Source organism: Aethalodelphis obliquidens, unplaced genomic scaffold (assembly GCF_003676395.1).
Source record: "Aethalodelphis obliquidens isolate GAN/ISIS:26980383/991018 unplaced genomic scaffold, ASM367639v1 scaffold98, whole genome shotgun sequence".
NCBI lineage: Eukaryota > Metazoa > Chordata > Mammalia > Artiodactyla > Delphinidae > Aethalodelphis > Aethalodelphis obliquidens.
The window spans coordinates 2,469,291-2,493,918 of NW_020838042.1; the positions used below are offsets into that span (position 1 = coordinate 2,469,291).

The following is a 24,628-nucleotide window of genomic DNA, read 5'->3' on the forward strand; positions in this document are numbered from 1 at the left end:
GTCATGGATAGAAAATGGTATATCAAGTCCCACAGAGAGTTATTAAAATAGTAGAGCTGGAGTTTGAAGGAGATTAGCTTCCTCTCGCCTTCCAGTTTTCAGCTCAAGAGAAGGTTCAACTGATACTTTCAGCTATAGAATAGTCCTTTAACCTTAACAGTTCCATTATTTTTAAAAATTCCAGCTCTTGTTTCTTTATTTCACAGTGACTAAAATGACTTACAGTCATTTAAAATTGATTCTTTTCTTAACATTTTGGTCTCCTTCCCCATCTATAAATTAAGCTTCATGAAAACATTTCCATGTTGTTCATGGAAAGACTTTCAGGAACTAGAAGAGTTCTAGTATATAGTCTGTGCTCAATACATACTCATTAAGTAAATGAATAAAATCTACACCTCTAACTTTAGGATGTCTGACTCAAAACTCTTGACTGTAAATATAAGGATTTTGTGTACCTGACATTGAAAAATTTGAGAACACTTTAGCTGGTGTAACTTAGCCAGGTGGGTTTCTTTTACCCTTTTTCTATTTTATAGATTAAAAAATGGAAGGGTAAGAGTTTATTTGTTCAAAGTAATATTATTACCTCTATTCTTTCTGATGTTCCGTCCGTTTCAAAATTCTGCTTGGAAATTTTCAGTGCACCAATCTTTAGAGCTGAGCTCAAACCTCACAATACTCTTTCTAGGTCACTTGTTCAGTCACATCAGAAAGTATAAAAGCTTCCATGGAGCAGATCAATGGTGCTTCTAATCTAAGTAGAGCTCCCCACTGGCTGGCTTTGCACCCTCTGTTTGCCAATTCTTCTACACAATCTGCATTCAGTCTGAGGGACAAGTTGTGTTGGGAGGGGCCAATGGCAGACAGAGTAAAGAAACCCCTGCCCCTACCTCCTCCCAACAGGAACACTGGGCCTAAAATCAACTACAAGTGCTTTTTTTCTGCTTTAGAAGGAAGCACCGCTATATTCCACTTTGCAGGGTTCCAAGACTATTTCTCAGCAACCTCAGAACTAAAAAGTACATCCTTTACCTTACAATTCTGTATCTGGTATATTAACTCAGGAAATTGCCAAACTCTACACCGGTTCTGATTCAAAGTTTATTTATAAATCACTTTGGAACCCAAATTCTATTTTCCCATAGAAGAACTGATAAGAATATGATAATGTCCTCAGATCAAACCACAAAATTTCATTTAACACCTGATGTATTTAAAGCAGTAACCATGATATTGGTGCCAGTTTTTGAGAACCTACACTGTGCTTATGCCATGGAAGGTTCCTAGTATGATTCAATTTACTTAATCCTCCTAACAGCTCTATGAGTTAGATATAACTATCATAACACACATGAGGAAACTGAGGTCCGGAAAGGGCAAGAAACTCTGTCAAGGCTACATAGCTAGAAAGTGGCAAAGCTGGAACGTAAACCTAAGCCTCTCTGATGCCAAACTTTGGGCTCCCTCCTCTTTGCTCAACTAGTGCTTTCCTTCTCAAGAAGTGATGCTCCTGTGGGTAAAAGTGGTTTCATTTGAGGTTTCATAAATGACTGTTTCCCTGCTTTTGGAGTATCAAGTGCATATCTTTATCTCAACTAGCTTCCAGGTAATAGTGCAATTTCTGGACTTGGACAAAAATTCCATCAAGCCCTGGGATACTTTAACATAAACTTCTGACTGCCTACACAACATCCCTTTTCTTCTCTTTGTCCTAATAGAACCTGCTTTGATTCAGGAATCACCCTGTTCCATATGGCTATATGATTCAAGGATGGCTGACTTTTGATTGGTTTAAGCCAGTCATGGTAGTATGTTCTGTTTCCCCTTATTGGTTTAGGCATGAGGATGTGAGGTAATCCTGTCCAATAAAATGCAAGAGAAATATGCTAGGGAGCTTCTTGGAAATGCTTCCTCTTTCTTAAAAGAGGCATACATTTAGATTATGATATACATGTATTAATCTATATATATGGTTTCAACAACTGAGTAGCTTCTGGGGAGAAACTTAAAATTGTTCTCAACTTTCCAATTTGCACCAGTTTTAGTAGGATCAAAGTTTTAAAAAGAGAACTAGAAGAAACCATGGGAGAATCTTGTTTAAGCACCCTTTCAATAGCAGTCATTTATAAACATGAACTCCCCTGCCAACAAAAAGTCATTAAAGATTAAAGAATTTCAAACAACATAAAATAACATTCTGAATGGAGAAAAACACCACAAATTAAAAAGACAAGTAGCAAACTGAAAATTATTTGTATTCCATGTCACAAAAAATGGCTAATGCCTTTAATATATAAATAAGTCCCGCAAACTGATAAGAACAGATATTCCAATTGATAAAAATTGGGAAACATGACAATTTCCCAGAAAAAGAAATCCTACTTGTTCTTAAACACATGTAAAGATGCTCAGTCTCTCTCACAGTAAGAAAAACTGCAAATACTTGAAATTTCACTCTCTCTCTCTCTCTCACACACACACACACACACACACACACACACATACACATACATAAGGGGTGGCAAGGATAAGAATATTTAATTTTAACTGACTTTTATCCTTTTTATTTTTCAATCATATTCAGGCATATCCTGCAGCAAAAAAAAAAAAAAAAAAAAAGTTAAATAAAATTGATATATAGAACTTTTGCTGAGACTACTTCCTTCAATTTATCATTCAACTCCTGAAACATGCCACTTAGTGTGAGGTAGAGGATCCTTGTGCAGATGTGAGAGGGTGTGCAGATTGGTATGTATGCATGAAAGAGAGAAAGAGCAAGAGGCAAGAAGGAGGAGGAGGAAGGAAAATAATTGAACAGCATAATTTAAAGATATGCTCTAAGGCAAGATCCGGATGTAAGGGGGATTGTATAAAGGAAGAGGGTCATAGATAAGATTGACAAGGTTTGCCAGATTAGATAAAGTTGAAAACCACACTAACAGACAGGAAGGAAAAGGTGCTAGAAATAATCCACAGTAGCAATGGGTAGGAATTAAGAACCAATTAGGCATGAGGGAGTTCAGAGAGAAGTCACACATGGCTAGATGGGTTCAAGCCTGGGTGAGAATAAATGTCAGAAGAGACACTTGGCCCCATGGGCCAAGATGAGGTCAGCTTTAAATATGTTGAACTTGAGGTTATGGTAAGACATCTGTGCATGGAAACTACTAGCCAGCAGGCAGATGAAAATTGTTGAATTGGACCATTTCAGGGGTAGGGCCAAAATGCTGAGAAGCATGAATTGTGTCTGAACAGACACAAACATTGAGGGCATGAGCACACTTTGTATAATGGGCACTTCCTTTTGTTCTAGTTTGTGAGCATCTAAATGCCATTTTTAGCTCTACAGTGTTATCCACTGTATCTCCATGTAACCATATACTTTATAAATATTTGTCATCTAAAATATATAAAGATAACTGTTTTCTTAACTTCAACTTTAATTATTTTGAAAAGACCCATAAGTATGTTTTTTTTTTCTATTTTTCCCCTTTGTTATTAGAAGAGCCAATTTTATGGTTTGTGTGTAATTACTACTTTCGCAATGTTTTACAGATTTTTATAATATGGAGGCTGTTTCTCTGTAGTGTTTCTACATACTTTATGTTTAGTATCTCTATTTTAAATGTTCAATTGCTTATCTCATAAATGCATAAATAATTATTTACCTGTCCTGCTGGTGACGGGCAGATGGTAGACAGCTATTGTTCATCAGGCAAAGAGGAAGAAGAGAAAGATTTTTCTTCCCAAATGCTTTCCAGCATTTATAAGTATTAGAAGACTAAGGATAATGGTGATGAAAAAGGAAGAGAGCCTCTGGCTGATCTGGCTGGGAGTTTCAAATAGCGAAACATCAAAACTCTACTGGAAGTCATGACACCTGCTTTGAGTCCCAGTTCTGCCAGTTACTTGCTGCTTACACAAAACCTTCCCTCCATTAAAATTCCTCCAACGTTAAAATGAGCCTAATAAGATCATTCCACAGGTTTATCGCAGTGGTCAAATGAGATATGTACTCAAAAGGCTTTTAAAAACTGCAAATGTTAGATAAAGAAGAGAGGTGCTCCTTTTTTGCTCTGGCAAGATTGAGAGGGATGTGATTCCCTTTTATTCTTGTAAAATTATAAGAGTATAGGCAATGTATGGATAACTTTCCAAAGCCTGATTCCTTTACTTTGTGAGCTTCTTAGAGAGCAGAAGACATTATTTGGGGCTCAAAATGTTTATTAAATGAATGTGGGCATCTGTGCCTTAAGCTGTGCAAGGAACACAAAGATCTGCCTTTATAGGCAGAAATATAGGTATGTCCTTATTTGTTTGTTTATTTTTCTTCCACGTTGTTTCCAGCATAAGGGTAGTTTCCCAATGTCTCTAGAAGAAGGATGAGGCTCGTGTGCAGTTAACACAAGAGGAAGGGAACAATCTGATACTTCAGGGCACCTTGGAAAAGCCATGTGATACCAGTCTTACTGTTAGCTTACAGGTAATGGATGCCCTCCTAGTATCTGCATCCCAAGGTATTAGACAGTGGCAGCCAGAAAATCACCCCCTCAAAGATGTTCATGTCCTAATCCCTGGAACATATGAATATGTTACATTATATGGCAATGAAGAATTAAGGTTGCAGATGAAATTAAGTTTGCTGATCAGCTAGCCTTAAGATAGACAGTTTCCTATGTTATCCAGGTAGGCCCTATGTATTCAGGAATCCTTAAAAGTGGAAGAGAGAGGCAGAAGAGTAGGTCAAAGGGATGTGATAAGAAAGACTCAACTTGCTCTTGTTATCTTTGAATATGTCAGGGGTCATGAGCCAGGGAATGTGGACAGCCTTTAAAAGCTGGAAAAGACAAGGAAATGTAATCTCCCTTAGAGCCTCCAGAAGGAAAGCAGGCCTGCTGACACCTTTTTATAGCCCAGTGAGAACCATGATGAACTCCTAAACCATAATAAATGATAATACAGTTGTGTTGTTTTAAGCCACTAAATTTGTGATTACTTGTTACAGCCATAAGAAAACTAATATATCGATTCATAATCAGTTAGAAGAATGGCTTCATCCAAGAGATATAGGCTTTTGTCCACATGAACATAAACGATTCAGTGTAGGTTTATTACGTGTCACAATGCAGTTAGCCCCACACTTTCATTCTCTCTTGAACCCACCCCAATCAGCAACACCTCCAAAAAAACACACTCCACTGAAAGTGCTCTTATCAAAGCAAATATCAGCTAGAGTGAGCATATAACTTATTGGCCAAAATGGGACAGAGAGTGAATAGAGGTGTTTAGAGAGCGAACAGAGGTGCTATTAGTAAATCCACTGTGATAAATGCTATATGTCAAGATTTCCCAGGGGGCTTATCCCACTGACATTTCACTGGTTAATTTTCAACACTAATGTTACTTGAACTAATCAGCAATACTTAATGCTGTTAAACACTCTTCTCTCCCTGAAACACTTTCTCCGCCTGGCTTCTACAATACCACACACTCCCCCTTTTCATCTCTCCTTTCTAGCAATCCTTTTTATCTCTTTTGCTGATTCCTTCTCATCTCTAAGTCTTAGGTGATCTCATCCAGGTGACTTTTTTTCTTAGGTGATCTCAGCCAGGTCAATGGATTTAAATACTATCTATGCTGTTGATGACTTCCAAATTACTTATCCTCAACTCTGATCTTAGAACCCCAGCTTTATGTATATTCAAGTCTCATAAGCATCTCAAGATTAGTATGTTCAATGTGATACACTGCATTAACAAAATAAAGTTTAAAAATCATATGATCATCTCAGTAGATGCAGAAAAAGAATTTGACAAAATTCAGTATCCACTCATGATAAAAACTCACCACAAAGTGGGTACAGAAGGAACTTACCTCAACATAATAAAGACCGTATATGACAAGCCCAGAGCTAAATATTTTCTCCCATTCTGTAGGCTGCCTTTTCATTTTATTGATGGTTTCCTTTGCTGTACAGAAGCTTTTTAGTTTGATGTAGTCTCACTTCTTTATTTTTGCTTTTGTTGCCTTTGGCTGTGGTGTCAGATCCAAAACATCACTGGCAAGACCGAAGTCAAGGAGCTTACAGACTATGTTCTATTCTGGCAGTTTTATGGTTCCACGTGTTACATGCAAGTCTTTTATCCATTTTGAGTTGATTTTTGTGTGTAGTGTAAGACAGTAGTCTAGTTTCATTCTTTTGCACATTCCTGTCTAGTTTTCCCAGCACCACGTAATGAAGAGACTGTCCTTTCCTCCTCGTATATTCTCAGCTCCTTTGTTGTAAATTAACTGACCATATATATATGGGTTTATTTCTGTTAAAATGTCCATATACCCAAAGCAATCAAGAGATTCAATGAAATCCCTAACAAAATTCCAATCGCATTTTTCATGAAAATAGAACAAACAATCCACAAAAGACACCAAATAGCCAAAGCAATCTTGAGAAAGAACAAAACTGGAGACATCAAGCTCCCTGATTTCAATTTATATTACAAACTATAGTAATCAAAACAGCATGATATTGGCATAAAAAACAGACACATAGATCAATGAAACAGAATAGTGAGCCTAGAAATAAACCCAATCCCTATCAAAATTCCAATCTCATTTTCACAGATATAGAACAAACAATCCTCAAATTTGTATAGAACCACAAAAGACCCAGAACAGCCAAACCTATTTGCAAGTCATATATCTGATAAGGGATTAATATCCAAAATATATAAACAACTCATATAACTCAACAGCAAAAAACCCAAACAATCCATTTAAAAATGGGTATAGGATCTGAATAGACAGTTTTTCAAAGAAGTCATAGGCAACAGGCACATGAAAAGATGCTCAACATCACTATTCATCAGGAAATGCAAATCAAAAGCACAATGAGATATCACCTCACACCTGTTAGAATGGCTATTATCAAAAAGACAAAAAATAACAAGTGTTGGTGAGGCTATGGAAAAAAGGGAACCCTCGTGCACCGTTATTGTGAATTGAAATTGGTGCAGTCACTATGGAAAAAAGTATGGAGGTTCCTCAAAAAATTAAAAATAGAACTACCATATAATGCAGCAATTCCTCTTCCAGGTATTTAGCCAAAGAAAACAAAATATTACCTCAAAAAAGAGGTTTGCATCGCCATGCGCACTGCAGCATTATTCACAATAGCCAAGAAATGGAAACAATCTAAGTGTACATCAATGGATGAATGCATAGAGAAAAATGTGACACACAGACACACTCACATACATACATACACACACAATAGAATATTATTCAGCCATAAAAAAGAATGAAATCTTGCTATTTGCAACAACAAGGAGGGACCTTGTGGGCATTCTGCTAAATGAAATAAGTCAACAAGAGAAATACCATGTGATCTCACTGATAAGTGGAATCATAGATACAGAAAACAAATTGGTGGTTGCCAGAGGCAGGGGGTATGGGGTGGGCAAAATGGGTGAAGGGGGTCAAAAGGTACCCACTTCCAGATAAAAACTAAATACGTCATGGGGACGCAATGTACATAATCTACAGCACGGCAACTGTGGTTAATGATACTGTATTGCATACCTGAAAGTTGTTAAGAAGGTAAATTTTAGAAGTTCTCATCCCAAGGAAAAAAAATTCTGTAACTACGTATGGTGATAGAGGTTAACTAGACTTACTATGGTGATCATTTCACAACATATACAAATATAGGATCATTATGTTGTACACCTGAAATTAATATAATATGTCAGTTATACTTCAACTTTAAAAAAAATAAAGTTTAAGAGATTAACATGTTCAAAACTGAGCTTCTAACCTTACTCCCAAACCTGCTCCTCCTATAGTCTATTCTATTTTGGTTGGTGGCAACTCCATTCTTCCTATTGTTTAAACAAAAACCTTGCAGTAATCCTTGGTTTCTCGAATTCTTTCATAACTCACACCCACTATGTCATATGGAGCATGATCTTGATGAAATGGTGGCCTCCAATTCTGCTACTAGGTATGCCATCCCAGAGAGCATGAAACAGAAAGGCTCACCAACGAAATTAATATGTTCAAATCCCAACATTTATTAAATCATTTTAAAGCATATGGAGAGAGGCAAGGTGAAACAGATGGAAGGTGTAATGCAATTAGGATAAGGTCAAACAGAAGAACCACCATGCTATTTAAATCTTGGGTTATACAGTATCCGTACGTTTTGCTGTATCAGCCTTCCCTGTTGATGGTGTGGTAGACAGAACCAGAGGTGAGATTTGAGCAAGACACATTCTTAGGACAGAATGTACCTAAGATGACCACATACGCTTGCTCTACTGGAAAGATGCAGGGGCAAGTATAGCTGACCTATAGCTGTAGCTCATCAGTTAGTCTGCTAAACAGTTATAGGATTTATTTGCATTTTTTATTTAGAGCACTTGGGAGGCCATAAGATATACTGAGTATCATTAATCGGTGGCCAATTTAGGAATGATGAAGCTGCCAGCCTAGAGGTGATATCATCATACCTTATAATTTGGTCTTTTCATCTCTTTCCATCCATAAACAATATTCTTGTGTATTTCACTATTTATTCCATCTATTTTTAACATGTGTAATAGGTCAAGTTACTATCTAAAGCTGACGCACATTTTGACCTCTGCCTATGTCTCACAAGCTATTTGCTCCTCATCAGCTAAATTTAACACATAGGTTTCACTTATATTTCATAAGCTATTATTGAATAGTTTATTTACACTCTAAGTTTAATGCCTCTTGGAAGTATCATCTATCATCTTTGTTTTCTTATGACACAGTTAAATATTCTCAAAAAATACAGCTAACATGTGTTCCATATTGAATTGGCAAACGCTGTAAGTTATCCAAAACATATCCAGAATTCAATTACTATGCATCATTCTCACTGATAGAACCATTATGAAAAACAATATGGACATTTCTCAAAAATTAAAAAATAGAACTACCATATGATCCAGCAATTCCACTTCTCAGTACACATCCAAAGGAAACTGAAAACAGTATCCCAAAGACACATCTGCACTCCCATGTTCATTGCAGCATTATTCACAATAGCCAAAATATGAAAACAAACCTAAATGTTGGCCAACAGATGAATGAATAAAGAAAATGTGGTGTGTGTGTGTGTGTATACACACAAACACATATATACACACAATAAAATACTATCCAGCCTTAAAAAGGAAGGGAATTCTGGCATTTGAGACAACATGGATGAACCTGGAGGACTTCATGCTAAGTGATATAAGCTAGATACAGAAAGACAAATATTGCATGATCTCATTATCTCATTATATGTTGAATCTTTCAAAAAAAAAAAAAAAAGCCAAACTCATAGAAACAGAGAGTAGAATGGTGGTTCACCAGGAGCTGGAAGGAGGGAGTCATGGGGAGTTATTTTTTTAATGGATACAGAGTTTCCATTTTGCAAGATGAAAAGAATTATGGAGACAGATGTTGGTAATGGTTAGACAATTTTATGAATGTACTGAATACCACTGAACTGTACACTTACAAATTGTTAAAACGTTGACATTTACATTATGCGTATTTGACCACAATAAAAAAAAAATGGGGGGGGGAGAAAAATAATCCAAATCCAAGCCTCTGCCATATCCTGCCTGGATTACTGCAATAACATTCGAACTAGTCTCCTTGTTTCCATCCTTATTCCTTTGGTCTATTCTCCACAAAGCAGCCATGTGGAAATAATGTGAGTTTATGTCATTCCTCCAATAGCTTTCTACCTCATTGGTAATAAAAACCTAAGTCTTCACCATTACTTACAAAACCCTATGTGATCTGGTCCACTACTACAGCTCAGACACCATCTCCTAGCACTGTGCCCCTAACTTGTACCTTTCCTTGAATAGTCCAAATAAATATCCCCACAACTCAGGGCTTTTGTACTATCTGTGTTTCTTCCTCATGGGTTTATCTTCCCAAAGGTACCCATACCTCTTTCCAGTCTTTACTCAATATTTACTTTGTTAATGAATCCTTCTCTGACCACCCAAACTGATATTTTAACTTTTCTCCACCATGTACTACATATTCCACCATCCTCTTTTACTTATTTTTTCTTTTTAGCATTTACTATTGTACTTACTACTAAATTCTACTTTACTTAATGCATGCTATTTTCATATTATTTGAAATGTTATTTTACTTATTTATACTTGTTCATACTATGACTCTCCCATGAACACATGTCCTCAATTAAGGCAGGAATTATTTTGTGTATTTGTTTACTAATGTGTCTTTTGATCCTATAATAATACCTGGCACATAGTAGGTGATTAATAAATAAGTGTAAAATGATTACATAAATTAATATCACTCCATGTGTGAGAATCATAGTAGAGAAAATACAGTGGTAGTTAGTATAATTAACATGGGCTTGGAGTCAGATAAATCTGAACTTAAATTCAGGCTGTGCCACTTATTGGTTAGGCCTTGAAATTTGGATTAAATTGGCCAATTTGAAAAGGAGATATAAGTCATTCTAGGCTGAGAGAACCATAAAAGCTAAGAAAAGAAATTGCTTGGCACTTGTGCAGGAGAGAAAGTGACTTAATTTGGTTGGAGTAAAGAAAACATAAAATAGATTAGTGTGAAATAAGCATGAAAATATAAATTGTTAATAGATCATGGAGCTTACTGATGAAATTTGGGAGAGTGGAGTTATTATAAAGGCCAAAGGAAGTGAAGAAAGTTTTGTGAATTATGTTATTAAAGCTGTTAATAAGAAAATCTAATATGATTTAGAGGGGATTAAGCTAAAAAGAGTGATATTGATTGCAAAGCTATTTCTGTAATCTAGAAGACATGTAGTGAGAGCCTGAATCAGAGGGTATTTATGAATACTGAGGGAACATAACTTAATGGAGAAATGCTGTGAAGAAAGAATTGACAATACATATTTCATTACTCAATAGCAGATCACTACAGAGGCAAAAGAGTATGTCACATATTTAAATCTCAAAAACTGTTGAATAACATCCCCATTTACATAACAAAAAGGACAACAAACAAGTTTGTGAGCAATGAAACAAGGTTCACTTCAGGATGTAGGAGGTTTGAGAAATCAGTGGACATCAAGGTATAGATACATACCAAAGAGTTGAAAATGAGGCTGTAACTCAAGAGAGATTGGAAGTGGTGAAAACATAAATACAATGATCATGGGCATACAGCTTCAAGTCAAGAGATTAAATCATATTGACAACAGAGAGCGTATACAAAAAAGAAGGTCAAGGGATCTCACATGAGACTCCTATGCTAAGGGAGTTGGAAGAGGAGGAAGAGCCAGATAATGAAAGAGACACAAGACAGTTAGAGGTAGAGAAGGAGCTGGTAAGTCTAGAGGCTATAGGAGAAGTACTTCAGTGACGGTACAAAGCCTGAGAGGTGATGAAAGACATTGGATTTGGTGACCAAGTATAATTATTTGCTGAATAAACAAATGTATAAAGCATAGACTACAAAAAATGGTCAGTGAAAGAAAATGTCACATGATAGTACATTAACAAGATAAAACGGAGTGGTATGTTTGGACAGAGGAGGTGTGCCTACAGGAGTTTTGGCTAGGATGAGGTGCCAGGAGAAAGAGAGAAATGGAAAGTGAAAAAGATACTGGGGATGTTTGATATTAGATTAGGAGTAGAATGAGAGGCATGATCCAAGTCATAAAAATAGGAATTCAGTATAACTATAAAAAGGATGTCCTCCATTGAAGAATGGGTGGTAGTTAAGTGATACAATGAAGGAAAAGTTAGGGTTCACACCAGAGAGTATTGCTTCTTCGTAAATTATGAGAAAAACTGATTTATAGGCAGAGATCCTGAGATAGGTCAGATCACTTCACCTCAACACGTTCACAAACTGCAATGACTATAAATCAGATTTTCTAAGTTGGGACAGATGGGGATACTTAATGTTTCTAAGATACAGGGAACTTTTACAATAATTTAGGCATTTTATGTTTCCCATAGGGAACAGTCTCCCACATGGCTCTCTCTTCTGTTATGGAAAACTGCACCCTTACTTATAGACCACCAAGTAAACACTTGAATGAAACCTTCCAATGGAACCCAATCTGGCCGATCACTGAAAGTGGATCAGATATAACCTGTAGGGGGCAGTACAGGCTCAGCCCCTCTGAGAAACTCTTTAGAAAAAATTTTCTCAGTAAATAGTTAAGACACAAATTTATCAAACCTAACTATGTGTAACACCATCTTCTGATGTGCTTCCTTTAGAAACAGGCAGGATATATCATTCCTCACCAACTGTGACTCATGTTTCTTCTTTTCTAAAGGGTAACAATAGGTTTATTTCAATGGCTTATGTTAAGTTAAAACAGATATGTGAACTGCTCAATATTTTATGATATATTACATATTTTGTAATATTTAGACAAAGGGAGAGTCAACAAATACAGTCTAGCAAAATTAAGTCCATTTATAATTACTTCATTAAGGAATCATACCTGAACAATGCCTTAATGAGATGGTAATGAGGTAAAAACGTGCTGCCAGAATAGGCACTGGAGAAAACCTTCTGGAAGAGGCAGCTCAATAAAGTGAAAATAAGGAGGAAAAATACTCCTCTTTTTGTCTTGGCTAAGACTTCTTTATTTTAGGAGGTACAACACCTATGAAGTCTTGGAAGTTTCAATTGGAGGATGGTGATTTAAAAAAAAAAAAAAAGCCTAAAGAGTCAGGGAGAGTCAGGAGGGTGGGAGGGAGAAGGAGGAGGAGCAAGGAAAGGGTGGGTATGCTTAAACTTAAAATGGAGATAAAAAATAGCACCTCCCACCTCTAAGAGTCATTATAAGGATTTTATTAGTTCATATAATGTATACACATAGCAGTCAGTAATGTGTGGCAGAATTCTTTTTATTTACTGATAATGAAGAAACTGATTAGGTTTTTTGTTCAAGACTATACAACTTTGTGAACATGTGGATGGGAATTTAATTGAAGATGAGGCTGAGTCACATAATCATAACCATTCTCACTCATCTCCTCTGTTCAACTTTGCAAGAAAACTAGCCAAGGATAAAGGGCATAACTATGAAATAACTATGCCCTGAAATACGTTCCCCTGGGGGAAACTTTCAGTGTTAAAATTTTTCATGCATCAATTAACTGTGCCAAATAAATCACTAATTAAATACAACCACTATCTTAAAAAAAAATCAATGAGTCTCCAAAAATGTGTACTTTTCTCCAATGGGATCAAGACGATAACTTCTAAATTCCCATTCATTGTGTAGCATTGAGAAAAGTCACTTCCGCAAGAAGTGCGGAATTGCTCTTCAAATTGCTCTTCTAAACAAAATAAATGAGATTTTCTTTTAAAAGGAAATTTTAGCAAATCCAGCAATTCTAGCACATGCCATTCCCATGCTCTAACATATACAAGGCTATAATTTCTTGTATTTTTAGGTTTTCTACAACACTGCAATAATGATAGAAAATGCTACTGAGAAGATTCATTACGTGGAAAATACTGAATGGTGCATAGAATCTGACCTGGTTTGAGTGTGACTTTCTTGTATAAATACTACAGAGCCTGCTATCAAGTTTAAGTTGGCAAAATTAAAATCTATCACATGAAGAAGCTTACAGCTATATTTTTCTTAAATAGAATATAAGTACATACTTATACAGTGAAAATATAATAAGGGCAATATATAGAGTATATATTTCCTTTAGGTATCAGATATCTAGAAAATCTCCCCAAGTAATGTGACTAGTAAATTTCACCCAGTTTCCCATTCTTTTAAATGACCTCTCTTTAATGAGCTTTGTGTTTGGGTTGGTAGCCTTTATAAAAACTAATCTTACAGGTAATTATATAATGAAAGTACAAATCACTATTATAAGAATCCCCATTCATGAAGAATCAACATACGTTAAACTAGAGAGGTCTCAATAACAAAACAGCATCATGTGCAGTATCTAATACAACTGAGAACAATGAAACGGCTCCTGATGGCGGAGAAAAAAAAGGCACTGCAAATTCAAACAAACAAAAACCATGTTAGGTTATCTTGGGTGAAGAAGTTCTTTGGTTTGGAGAACAGAGAGTAAATGTTGACAGACCTGTGAAGGAAATGGGCTCCGTGTGGGGTCAGAGGTGGTGACATAAGCAGCCTGTGTGTAGGCATAGCTCTTGAACCGAGGCTTAGGAGAGGAAGGAGTTCGTTCATAGCCCTGTGCTAGACTGACTGTGATCTGCAGAAGGGTTCGGGGGAGGGGGACAGAGAGGAGGAAGAGACATGGTAAGTAACCCTGGAAGGACTGCTTTCCAACACACTAGAAAAAACGAATGTTAAATGGAAACAGTGAGATGAAAAATTTAATCCTAAATATATATAAGTGATATTAGAAACTGGTACACTCCAAGAATTGTGGTGCTCAATGTCATGTTGGAGAACAGGTAGTCAGGGAAGAGAGGAGGATGGGATTTAACCATAAAGATTCCATCCTGACACACCTCCAACACTAATATGGGATGCTGCTCTTCAAACTGGCAAAAACAAGCAACCCAAAGCAATCTTCTCTGAACTCAAAGTAAACAAAACCAGAATTCATCACGTCAATACCTTGGAAAGGACTGAAGCTTTCATAAGCTAAATATAGAATTAGTTCAGTAGAGTGAGAAAATTAGGCCTGAGAGCTTTCCATGCCTTCAGCAGAAATTTTGCTAAAGGCTTTTTCATCATTGTTTGTGTCAAAGAAAGTTAAGGAAAAAAACACCCTAAATATACACCGTTGGGAAGAAGAACTAGCAATGTAACAGAAGAATCCCACTGGATTCTGTACAATATCATAAAAGTCTTTATCATATGTATTCTCTATTTAATTTTTATTTAAACTATTTTAAACTAATTTTATCTTATCAAAAATATTACCTTGAGTATGCAAAATTTGTTACTACAACAGCAAGCTGCCACTAAAAATAAGAAAACATTATTAAACAGAGTACTTGCCTCTGCTCTTGGTCTAGTTCTTCGCTTTTTGCTCTAGTTGATGGAAAGTTTAATGTGTATATGAGTCTATCTTTTATTTTATTTCACTTTACACAATGGAAATGCAATGTATTCTGTGTCCCATATTCCTATAACATGGTGCATATCAATAGCAGAGTATTTTAACAATGTGCCTTGAAAACAACATTATTGTCCATTGTATCAGATGAAATTTAGGTTTACAGATTCCGCTCCCTCTCTCTCCCTCTCTCTCTCTCCAAATAGACACACAGACACACACACAAAGCTATATATACATATATTTTTGTACGTGTGTGTGAATATATATACATATATGTGTATCCATCCATAGACAATATAGATATGTGTGTATGATATCTAAAAATCCATATAAAACAGAAAATATCATTGATATTAGCTATTCTTTTGATCTTTTACCTGTTGAGAATAGTGCATTTGATGATGTAACTGAAAATGCTCTTCTCTAGTAACTTTTGATGGCCTTGGCAACATCTCCACCTCCTGGATGGCTTCAATGCTCACTTGTTGAGGCAAAACTTGGAAGAGTGATGTGACGTACATTAAGATGGACTTCTTATCTGGATAAGTGGTGGCAACATCTGTAAGCACATTAACACCACACATCAATTTTTGGTTTCTATATTTCAGTGTCTAAAAGGGGAATGAACAAATCAATGTTACAGGAAGAAGACAGATTAATGAGCACTCGATTGTCCATGAATGTCCTCCAGAGACTAATTAGAACATGATAATCAGGCCTAAAATGTCCTTCCAATTTGGCAGACCAATGAGATGAGCACTAAAGTTAATTTCTTTTCCTTGTTCACATAAAAACTTCATTCGGCAATACTTTTTCCTAAGTCAAATTGCCAAACTAGCCCATCTAAGAGAGTGGTTTTCATTAGATAAGAAACAAAAATAAAAGATTGCATCTTCCTTTCCATGGAAAGTTATAATAGCATGTCAATTAAAATGGTGCACTGGTAATTAAACAATTACACCAAAGAGCTTAACGCCCTGGCTTCCAGTAAAGAAAGCTTGCACCTCCTAATCAAATTTTTGCTGGTGATTAAGCATGTAAAGAGCAAAATAATGTCTCTGTGTTGAAACGAACCGTGTATTTCTACAATTAAAATAAAATAAAACAACTATATACCATAAGAATAATGATTTGTAATATTCCTTAACTACATTAAAAATATTTCTTTACATTATGGTGCATCTGTTAAAGTCAGATGTCGCTTTCCTTCTTAGACGTTAGAGATAAATTTAAAAGTCCTTCACATAAAGTTGATCTGATGTTATGTCCTTTGCCACATCTAGGGAATGAAAGAAATCCAGCATTTAAAGTCAATAATAATTCGTAATAACACATATAATAAGTGGCAGCTCCTTCAAAAGCTTCTTTTGCTACTTGGCATCACAATTTACCCACTGTGCTCATTCCAGGGAACCAAATGCAAAAACAATCCTTTATGTGAAGAGTACCATTAATCCCAGAAGTGTTAAACATAAATCCTGGCAGGAGGCCAAGACAACTTAGCAGCAATGTGCCAGGCATTTTTCTTGCCATAAATTTATCCTAGCTCAGCTAGCATTAAAAGATCTGTTTTAAGTTAAATATGTATATTTTGGTCAGGTGTTCTGTTTATAAGTTAAAAAGACAACAGTCAAATTTCAAGTTCACAAGCATAAAAGGAGGTTGAACAGGTCACTTAACTCCATTACTTCGCAAGTCACAGGAACATGATTAATCAGAACAATTATTTTTAAAGCATTTTTAAAAAGAGTTACAGAGAAGCAAAAAGTTAGCTAATGTTCCTTGGTCTGCTTCTATCCATGGTATAATACAGTCCTTCTTAATTTTTAATGTGCATATGAATCACCTGGGGATCTTTTTAAAATCAGAATCGGATTCAGTAGGTCTGGGTGGAGCGTGAGGCTCTGCATTTCCAGCAAGCTCCCAGGTGATGCTGAAGCTGCTGACTTGAAGACCATACTTTGAGTAACAAGGGTCGAAAAAAATGACACAGAAGCACGCTCTTACATTACCTTCTGCTTCGTTGTTTTGCTTACTTGTTTTCAAAAGATACTTACTGGACACTTAAATGCATAAGGCTTAAAGGTACAAAGTTATTGATATATAATACATATTCTCTGCTCCCTATTATAATTTAATTATTAGCCAACAGATGGTGAAGATAATTTTTTGCAAATATTTTTTTAGGAAAGAACTAAAGAATACCTTGTGTATAAGTACTGCCTTTCTAAAAAAAAAAAATCTTACTAACTTAGCTTTGAAATTCTAAAATCTACCTTTCATTTGATAATTGTTTTTCAAGTGTTCATTGTATGGCAGATACTATACTTCTTCACAATATGTTTTTGAAACTCTAGAATGTTTTCTTCCTTCTCACTAGTAACTAGTCAGTTTTATCTGTAATGAGCAAAATTTAGAATTGTTTATTTTTTAGTGCATTAAATAAAACCATGCTGTGAGAAAGGCACTGAATTTTAAAAGATTGTCTGTGTAAATAAAAAGTTCCATGACTATTTACTGCTATATTAGACATGTGCATATGTATGTCTGGCCTCAAATGCAAACCATGATCAAAATAAATAAAGGTAAAAACAGATCTAGCATTATTTCTATTGCCCCAAGCAAATGTCAAAAATTGTAGCATATTTTATCTACATAAAACACCTTTTGGATGAACGTGAATATTCATAAATATCAATCACTACAATCACTATTGGATCAAACCATTGATATTTTTGGCCCAATCTATTACCATCCCACCTCAGAAGCTGTACACGATTCAGCTGTACCAGTAGGTAGAATCCAGTATTTCTTTTTGTTTTTACCAAAAGGAATTTAGATATTCTAAAATATGTTGAATTCCTTCCAAATATATTTACTAAAGACCTATTAAATTTTAAATATTTTTAATAGATTATCCAGGAGATTAACAAGATAGAGAATCCATGGATTCTGCTTACAGTTTGGAATAATAAAATAAATAAGAAGAACAAAATAATTGCACTGCTAAAGAGAATTTAAAATGTGTTCCTCTAATTGGCATAGCCAGTGCTTTAATATGTTCAGAAAAAGGAAGAAAGCATACATTACTGGAGGATCAGAAAATTCTTTATGAATAGAAAACTGAAATAAATTTGTATAGGGTTTCATTAGGGGAAAACCTAATTAAATGGAGAAAGGTATTCTAGGCAGTAGAAAAGCATGAGTAAAAGTGCAGAGGTAGGGACAGATTAGACATATTCTGGGAAGAGAGCCTTTGGGTGTCTTAGCCACAGAGTTGAGAATAGTGATTAACAGGAAAAAATGGGAAGCTTGTATGTGGAACACTAAGGGATCATCAATAGCAAAGTAGTCAATTTGGCCTTAGTTCAATAGGTTAGAGAGTAACTAACTACTTTTGATCAAGACTGTGACACCATTAAAATTCTTGTAAAGTAAAACCATTAAGCGCAGAATGGAATGAAGGAGAAAAACACTAGAGGCAAGTAAGAGGCTGGGACCCAATCCAGATAGGAGGTGTCAGAGAACTAAAATAGGCTATGTAATGAAAACAAGGGGATGCATAATAGAAATTCTAAGACATCCCCAAAATAACTTCATTCAATTTCAGATCATTTACTCCATAGTCTTTGCGAATGCCTATATACAAAATCCTGCCCTAAGTCCTGGGGGTACAAAGATTAATAAACTGAAAATGAAATGGAAGAAGGATTGAAGGAGGAAACTGCTTGTTCTGTACCTATGGTAACAAGTAGCCACCAATACAGGTTCCAATCTCATTTAATCAATTAGCAATTACCTGCCTACATGGTCTTGATCATGCTTCTGCAAGCTAACCAACATCAACCCGTCCCTTCTGAAACTGCCAATCTGAAGTGGACTTGCTCTAATGAACAAAATTCTGAATGCAAACCAATTAACAGTGGTCTCACCTGAGTAACCAACCATGCTTCTAAAGGTGACATCAACCTACTCCAAGTCTGAATGTTCATAAATCTCTTGACCCCTGGGTTTACCCACCAAACCTAAGAATTTAAGGAAGGTGAGAATGATGGGATGTGATTTCCTTTTTTTTTTATTATAAGACATTAAAATACACAAATTGAAAGAAGTGGGTGAACCCCCAAAATAAGAACTTAAAATTATATAAAAGTTACCTTTGCACTAAAAACCCTATTATATAACGGGTTGATTGCCACAAAAGGTTAAATTAATAATTTCTAATCCAGTCTTTGAAACCAGTTCAGGATGGAGATTTTGACAACTCATAATACTGCCAGAAAATGTTATTTTATGAACAATAACACTGATTCTGATGAGTGTTTCTATAGTCACCAGAATTTTAATACTGAGGGCTATAATGGAACAAATAAACCATTTAGGGAAATTGCATATTTTTCAAAGAAACTGAAGGCCACAGTGGTTTGATGGCAAGTTCAAAAGCTAGTTCAAGTCAGAACTGGAACCCAGTCAGTGCATCATACTTTTCAGTACCTTACCTTCATTTTTTCAGAGAAGGCTATCTTAGTGCATTTGAAAACCAAGTATCTCAAAGTCATTATCTAAATGATGACCCTGTGATCTATGTGGTTCCATTAGCAAACATCAGCTACACTCTCCATAGTAGTAGTGATTTCTATTTCTAATAAGTGAGGTATAACAACAGTAAATACACATAAAAATGCAATTTCAGCAGTAATCAAAGAAATGCAAATTAAATAAAGATGGAAGTGTTTAATTATACTCCATTGCCTATCAAATTATCAAAGAATGACAAAAGGATAACAATTAATGTTGCAGATGTGTCAGCAATTTGGCCAAACTCCTACATTGCTGGAAGAGTATCAGTTGGTTCCAACATTACAAAAAATATTTTGGCTATATCTAAAAACAATCATATTCAATGACCCAGTAATTTTCCTTCTAGGAATCCACCACAAGGAAATAATCAGAAATGTAAAAGAAGATTTATATAAACAATGTGAAATTTAAGCCCTCTTTACAATTATAAAATAAATAAATATTTATCACAAAAAAAAGAAAAATATTCAGACCATTCCAAATTGCTTGACATAAAACTAAAATTAGAAATGATCAAATATATAATTGTATGGGGACATACTGGGCCCTGAACCAAGATGGCAGAGTAGAAGGACGTGCTCTCACTCCCTCTTGCGAGAACACCAGAATCACAACTACCTGCTGGACAACGATCGACAGGAAGACACTGGAACTCACCAGAAAAGATGCCCCACATCCAAAGAGAAAGGAGAAGCCACAATGAGAGGGTAGGAGGGGCAAAATTACAGTAAAATCAAATCCCATAACTTCTGGGTGGGTGACTCACAGACTGGAGAACACTTATACCACAGAAGTCCACCCACTGGAGTGAAGGTTCTGAGCCCCACGTCAGGCTTCCCAACCTGAGGGTCTGGCAACGGAAGGAGGAATTCCTACAGAATCACACTTTGAAGGCTAGTGGGATTTGACTGCAGGACTTCGACAGGAATGGGGGAAACAGAAACTCCACTCTTGGATGGCACACATAAAGCAGTGTGTGCATCGGGATCCAGGGGAAGAACCAGTGGCCCCGGGGGAGACCAAACCAGACACACCTGCTAGAGTTGGAGGGTCTCCTGGAGAGGCAGAGGGTGGCTGTGGCTCACCGTGAGGACAAGGACACTGGCAGCAGAAGTTCTGGGAAGTACTCCTTGGCATGAGTCCTCCCAGAGTCTGCCATTAGCCCCACCAAACAGCCCAGGTAGGCTCCAGTGTTGGGTTGCCTAAGGCCAAACAACCGACATGGAGGGAACCCAGCCCCACCCATCAGCAGTCAAGTGGATTAAAGTTTTACTGACCTCTGCCCACCAGAGAAACAGTCACCTATACCCACCACCAGTCCCTCCCATCAGGAAACTCGCACAAGCCTCTTAGATACCCTCATCCACCAGAAGGCACACATCAGAAGCAAAAAGGACTACAATCCTGCAGCCTGTGGAACAAAAACCATATTCACAGAAAGATAGACAAGATGAAAAGGCAGAGGACTATGTACCAGATGAAGGAACAAGATAAAACCCCAGAAAAACAACTAAATGAAGTGGAGATAGGCAACTTTCCAGAAAAAAGGATTCGGAATAATGATAGTGAAGATGATCTATGACCTAGGCAAAAGAATGGAGGCAAAGATCGAGAAGATGCAAGAAATGTTTAACAAAGACCTAGAAGAATTAAAGAACAAACAAACAGAGATGAACAATACAATAACTGAACTTAAAAATACACTAAAAGGAATCAATAGCAGAAAAAATGAGGCAGAAGAACGGATAAGTGATCTGGAAGACAGAATGGTGGAATTCACTGCTGCAGAACAGAATAAAGAAAAAAGAATGAAAAGAAATGAAGACAGCCTAAGAGACCTCTGGTCAACATTAAACGCAACAACATTTGCATTATAGGGGTCCCAGAAGGAGAACAGAGAGAGAAAGGACCAGGGAAAATATATGAAGGGATTATACTCGAAAACTTCTCTAACATGGGAAAGGAAATAGCCACCCAAGACCAGGAAGTGCAGAGAGTCCCATACATGATAAACCCAAGGAGAAACACGCCGAGACACACAGTAATCAAACTGGCAAAAAGTAAAGACAAAGAAATATTACTGAAAGAAGAGAGGGAAAAATGACAAATAACAGAACACCCATAAGGATAACAGCTTATTTCTCATCAGAAACTCTACAAGCCAGAAGGAAGTGGCATGATACACTTAAAGTGATGAAAGGGAAGATCCTGCAACCAAGATTGCTCTACCTGGCAATGATCTCATTCAGATTCGATGGAGAAATCAAAAGCTTTACAGACAAGCAAAACCTAAGAGAACGCAGCACCACCAAACCAGGACTACAACAAATGCTAAATAACTTCTCTAAGTGGGAAACACAAGAAAATAAAAGGACCTACAAAAATAAACCCAAGATACTTAAGAAAATGGTCATAGGAATATACATATCAATAATTACCTTAAACGTGAATGCATTAAATGCTCCAACCAAAAGACACAGGTTTGCTGAATGGATACAAAAAAAAAGGCCCATATATATGCTGTCTACAAGAGACCTACTTCAGACCTAGGGACACATACAGACTGAAAGTGAGGGGATGGAAAGATATTCCATGCAAATGGAAATCAAAAGAAAGCTAGAGTAGCAATACTCGTATCAGATAAAATAGACTTTAAAATAAAGAATGTTACAAGAGACAAGGAATGACACTACATAATGATCAAGGGATCAATCCAAGAAGAAGATATAACAATTATAAATATATATGCACCTAACATAAGAGCACCTCAATACATAAGGCATCTGCTAACAGGTAAAAAAGAGGAAATCGACAGTAACACAATAATAGTGGGGGACTTTAACACGTCACGTACAGCAATGGACAGATCATCCAAAATGAACATAAATAAGGAAACAGAAGCTTTAAATGACACAATAGACTGGATAGATTTAATTGATATTTACAGGACATTCCAACCAAAAACAGCAGATTACACTTTCTTCTCAAGTGCGCACGGAACATTCTCTAGGATAGATCACGTATTGGGTCACACACCAAGCCTGAGTAAATTTAAGAAAACTGAAATCATATCAAGCATCTTTTCTGACCACAACACTATGAGATTCAAAATCAATTACAGGGGAAAAAAAAACATAAAAAATACAAACACTTGGAGGCTAAACAATATGTTACAAAATAAACAAGAGATCACCGAAGAAATCAAAGAGGAAATCAAAAAATACCTACAGACAAATGACAAGGAAAACATGACGTTCCAAAACCTATGGGATGCAGCAAAAGCAGTTCGAAGAGGCAAGTTTATAGCTATACAAGCTTACCTCAAGAAACAAGAAACACCTCAAATAAACAATCTAACCTTACACCTAATGGAACTAGAGAAAGAAGAACAAACAAAATCTAAAGTTAGCAGAAGGAAAGAAATCATAAAGATCAGAGCAGAAATAAATGAAATAGAAACAAAGAAAACATTAGCAATGATCAATAAAACTAAAAGCTGGTTCTTTGAGAAGATAAACAAAATTGATAAACCATTAGCAAGACGCATCAAGAAAAAGAGGGAGAGGACTCAAATCAATAAAATTAGAAATGAAAAAGGAGAAGTCACAACAGACACTGCAGAAATACAAAACATCCTAAGAGACTACTACAAGCAACTCTATGCCAATAAAACAGAAAACCTGGAAGAAATGGACAAATTCTTAGAAAGGTATAACCTTCCAAGACTGACCCAGGAAGAAACAGAAACGAATAGAGCAAGCACAAGTAATGAAATTGAAACTGTGATTAAAAATCTTCCAACAGGGCTTCCCTGGTGGCACAATGGTTGAGAGTCCGCCTGCCAATGCAAGGGACATGGGTTCATGCCCCGGTCCGGGAAGATCCCACATGCCACGGAGTGGATGGCCCCGTGAGCTATAGCCACTAAGCCTGAGCGTCCGGAGCCTGTGCTCCGCAACAGGAGAGGCCACAACACTGAGAGGCCCGCATACCGCAAACAAACAAACAAACAAACAAAATCTTCCAACAAACAAAAGTCCAGGACCAGATGGCTTCACAGGTGAATTCTATCAAACATTTAGAGAAGAGCTAACACCCATCCTTCTCAAACTCTTCCAAAAAATTGCAGAGGAAGGAACACTCTCAAACTCATTCTATCACCCTGATACCAAAACCAGACAAAGATACTACAAAAAAAGAAAATTACAGACCAATATCACTGATGAATATAGATGCAAAAATCCTCAACAAAATACTAGCAAACAGAACCTAACAACACATTAAAAGGATCATACACCATGATCAAGTGGGATTTATCCCAGGAATGCAAGGATTCTTCAATATACGCAAATCAATCAAGGTGAAAAACTATATGATCATCTCAATAGATGCAGAAAAAGCTTTTGACAAAATTCAACACCCATTTATGATAAAAACTCTCAAGAGAGTGGGCATAGAGGGAACCTACCTCAACATAATAAAGGCCACATATGACAAATCCACAGCCAACATCATTCTCAATGGTGAAAACCTGAAAACGTTTCCACTAAGATAAGGAAGAAGACAAGCTTGTCCACTCTCACAACTATTATTCAACATAGTTGTGGAAGTCCTAGCCAGAGCAATCAGAGAAGAAAAAGAAATAAAAGGAATACAAATTGGAAAAGAAGAAGTAAAACTGTCACTGTTTGCAGATGACATGATGCTATACATAGAGAATCCTAAGGATGCCACCAGAAAACTACTAGAGCTAATCAATGAATTTGGTTAAGTTGCAGGATACAAAATTAATGCAGAGAAATCTCTTGCGTTCCTATACACTAATGATTAAAAATCTAAAAGAAATTAAGGAAAAACTCCCATTTACCACTGCAACAAAAAGAATAAAATACCTAGGAATAAACCTATCTAGGGAGACAAAAGACCTGTAGGCAGAAAACTATAAGACACTGATGAATGAAATT

At 36.3% G+C, this 24,628-nt stretch overlaps 1 protein-coding gene across 3 annotated transcripts in view; it reads right to left on the reverse strand.

Annotated features, from left to right (window-relative positions):
• Positions 1–24,628, reverse strand: part of DMD (dystrophin) — a 2,234,319-nt gene that overhangs the window by 1,583,666 nt on the left and 626,025 nt on the right. For all 3 annotated transcript variants that reach the window (XM_027096086.1, XM_027096084.1, XM_027096085.1), the window contains exons 8-9: positions 15,461–15,642; positions 14,133–14,264 (exon numbers count right to left, since the gene is read on the reverse strand). In XM_027096086.1, coding sequence (XP_026951887.1) covers positions 14,133–14,264; positions 15,461–15,642 — 314 coding nt within the window. The remainder of the gene's footprint in view (positions 1–14,132; positions 14,265–15,460; positions 15,643–24,628) is intronic.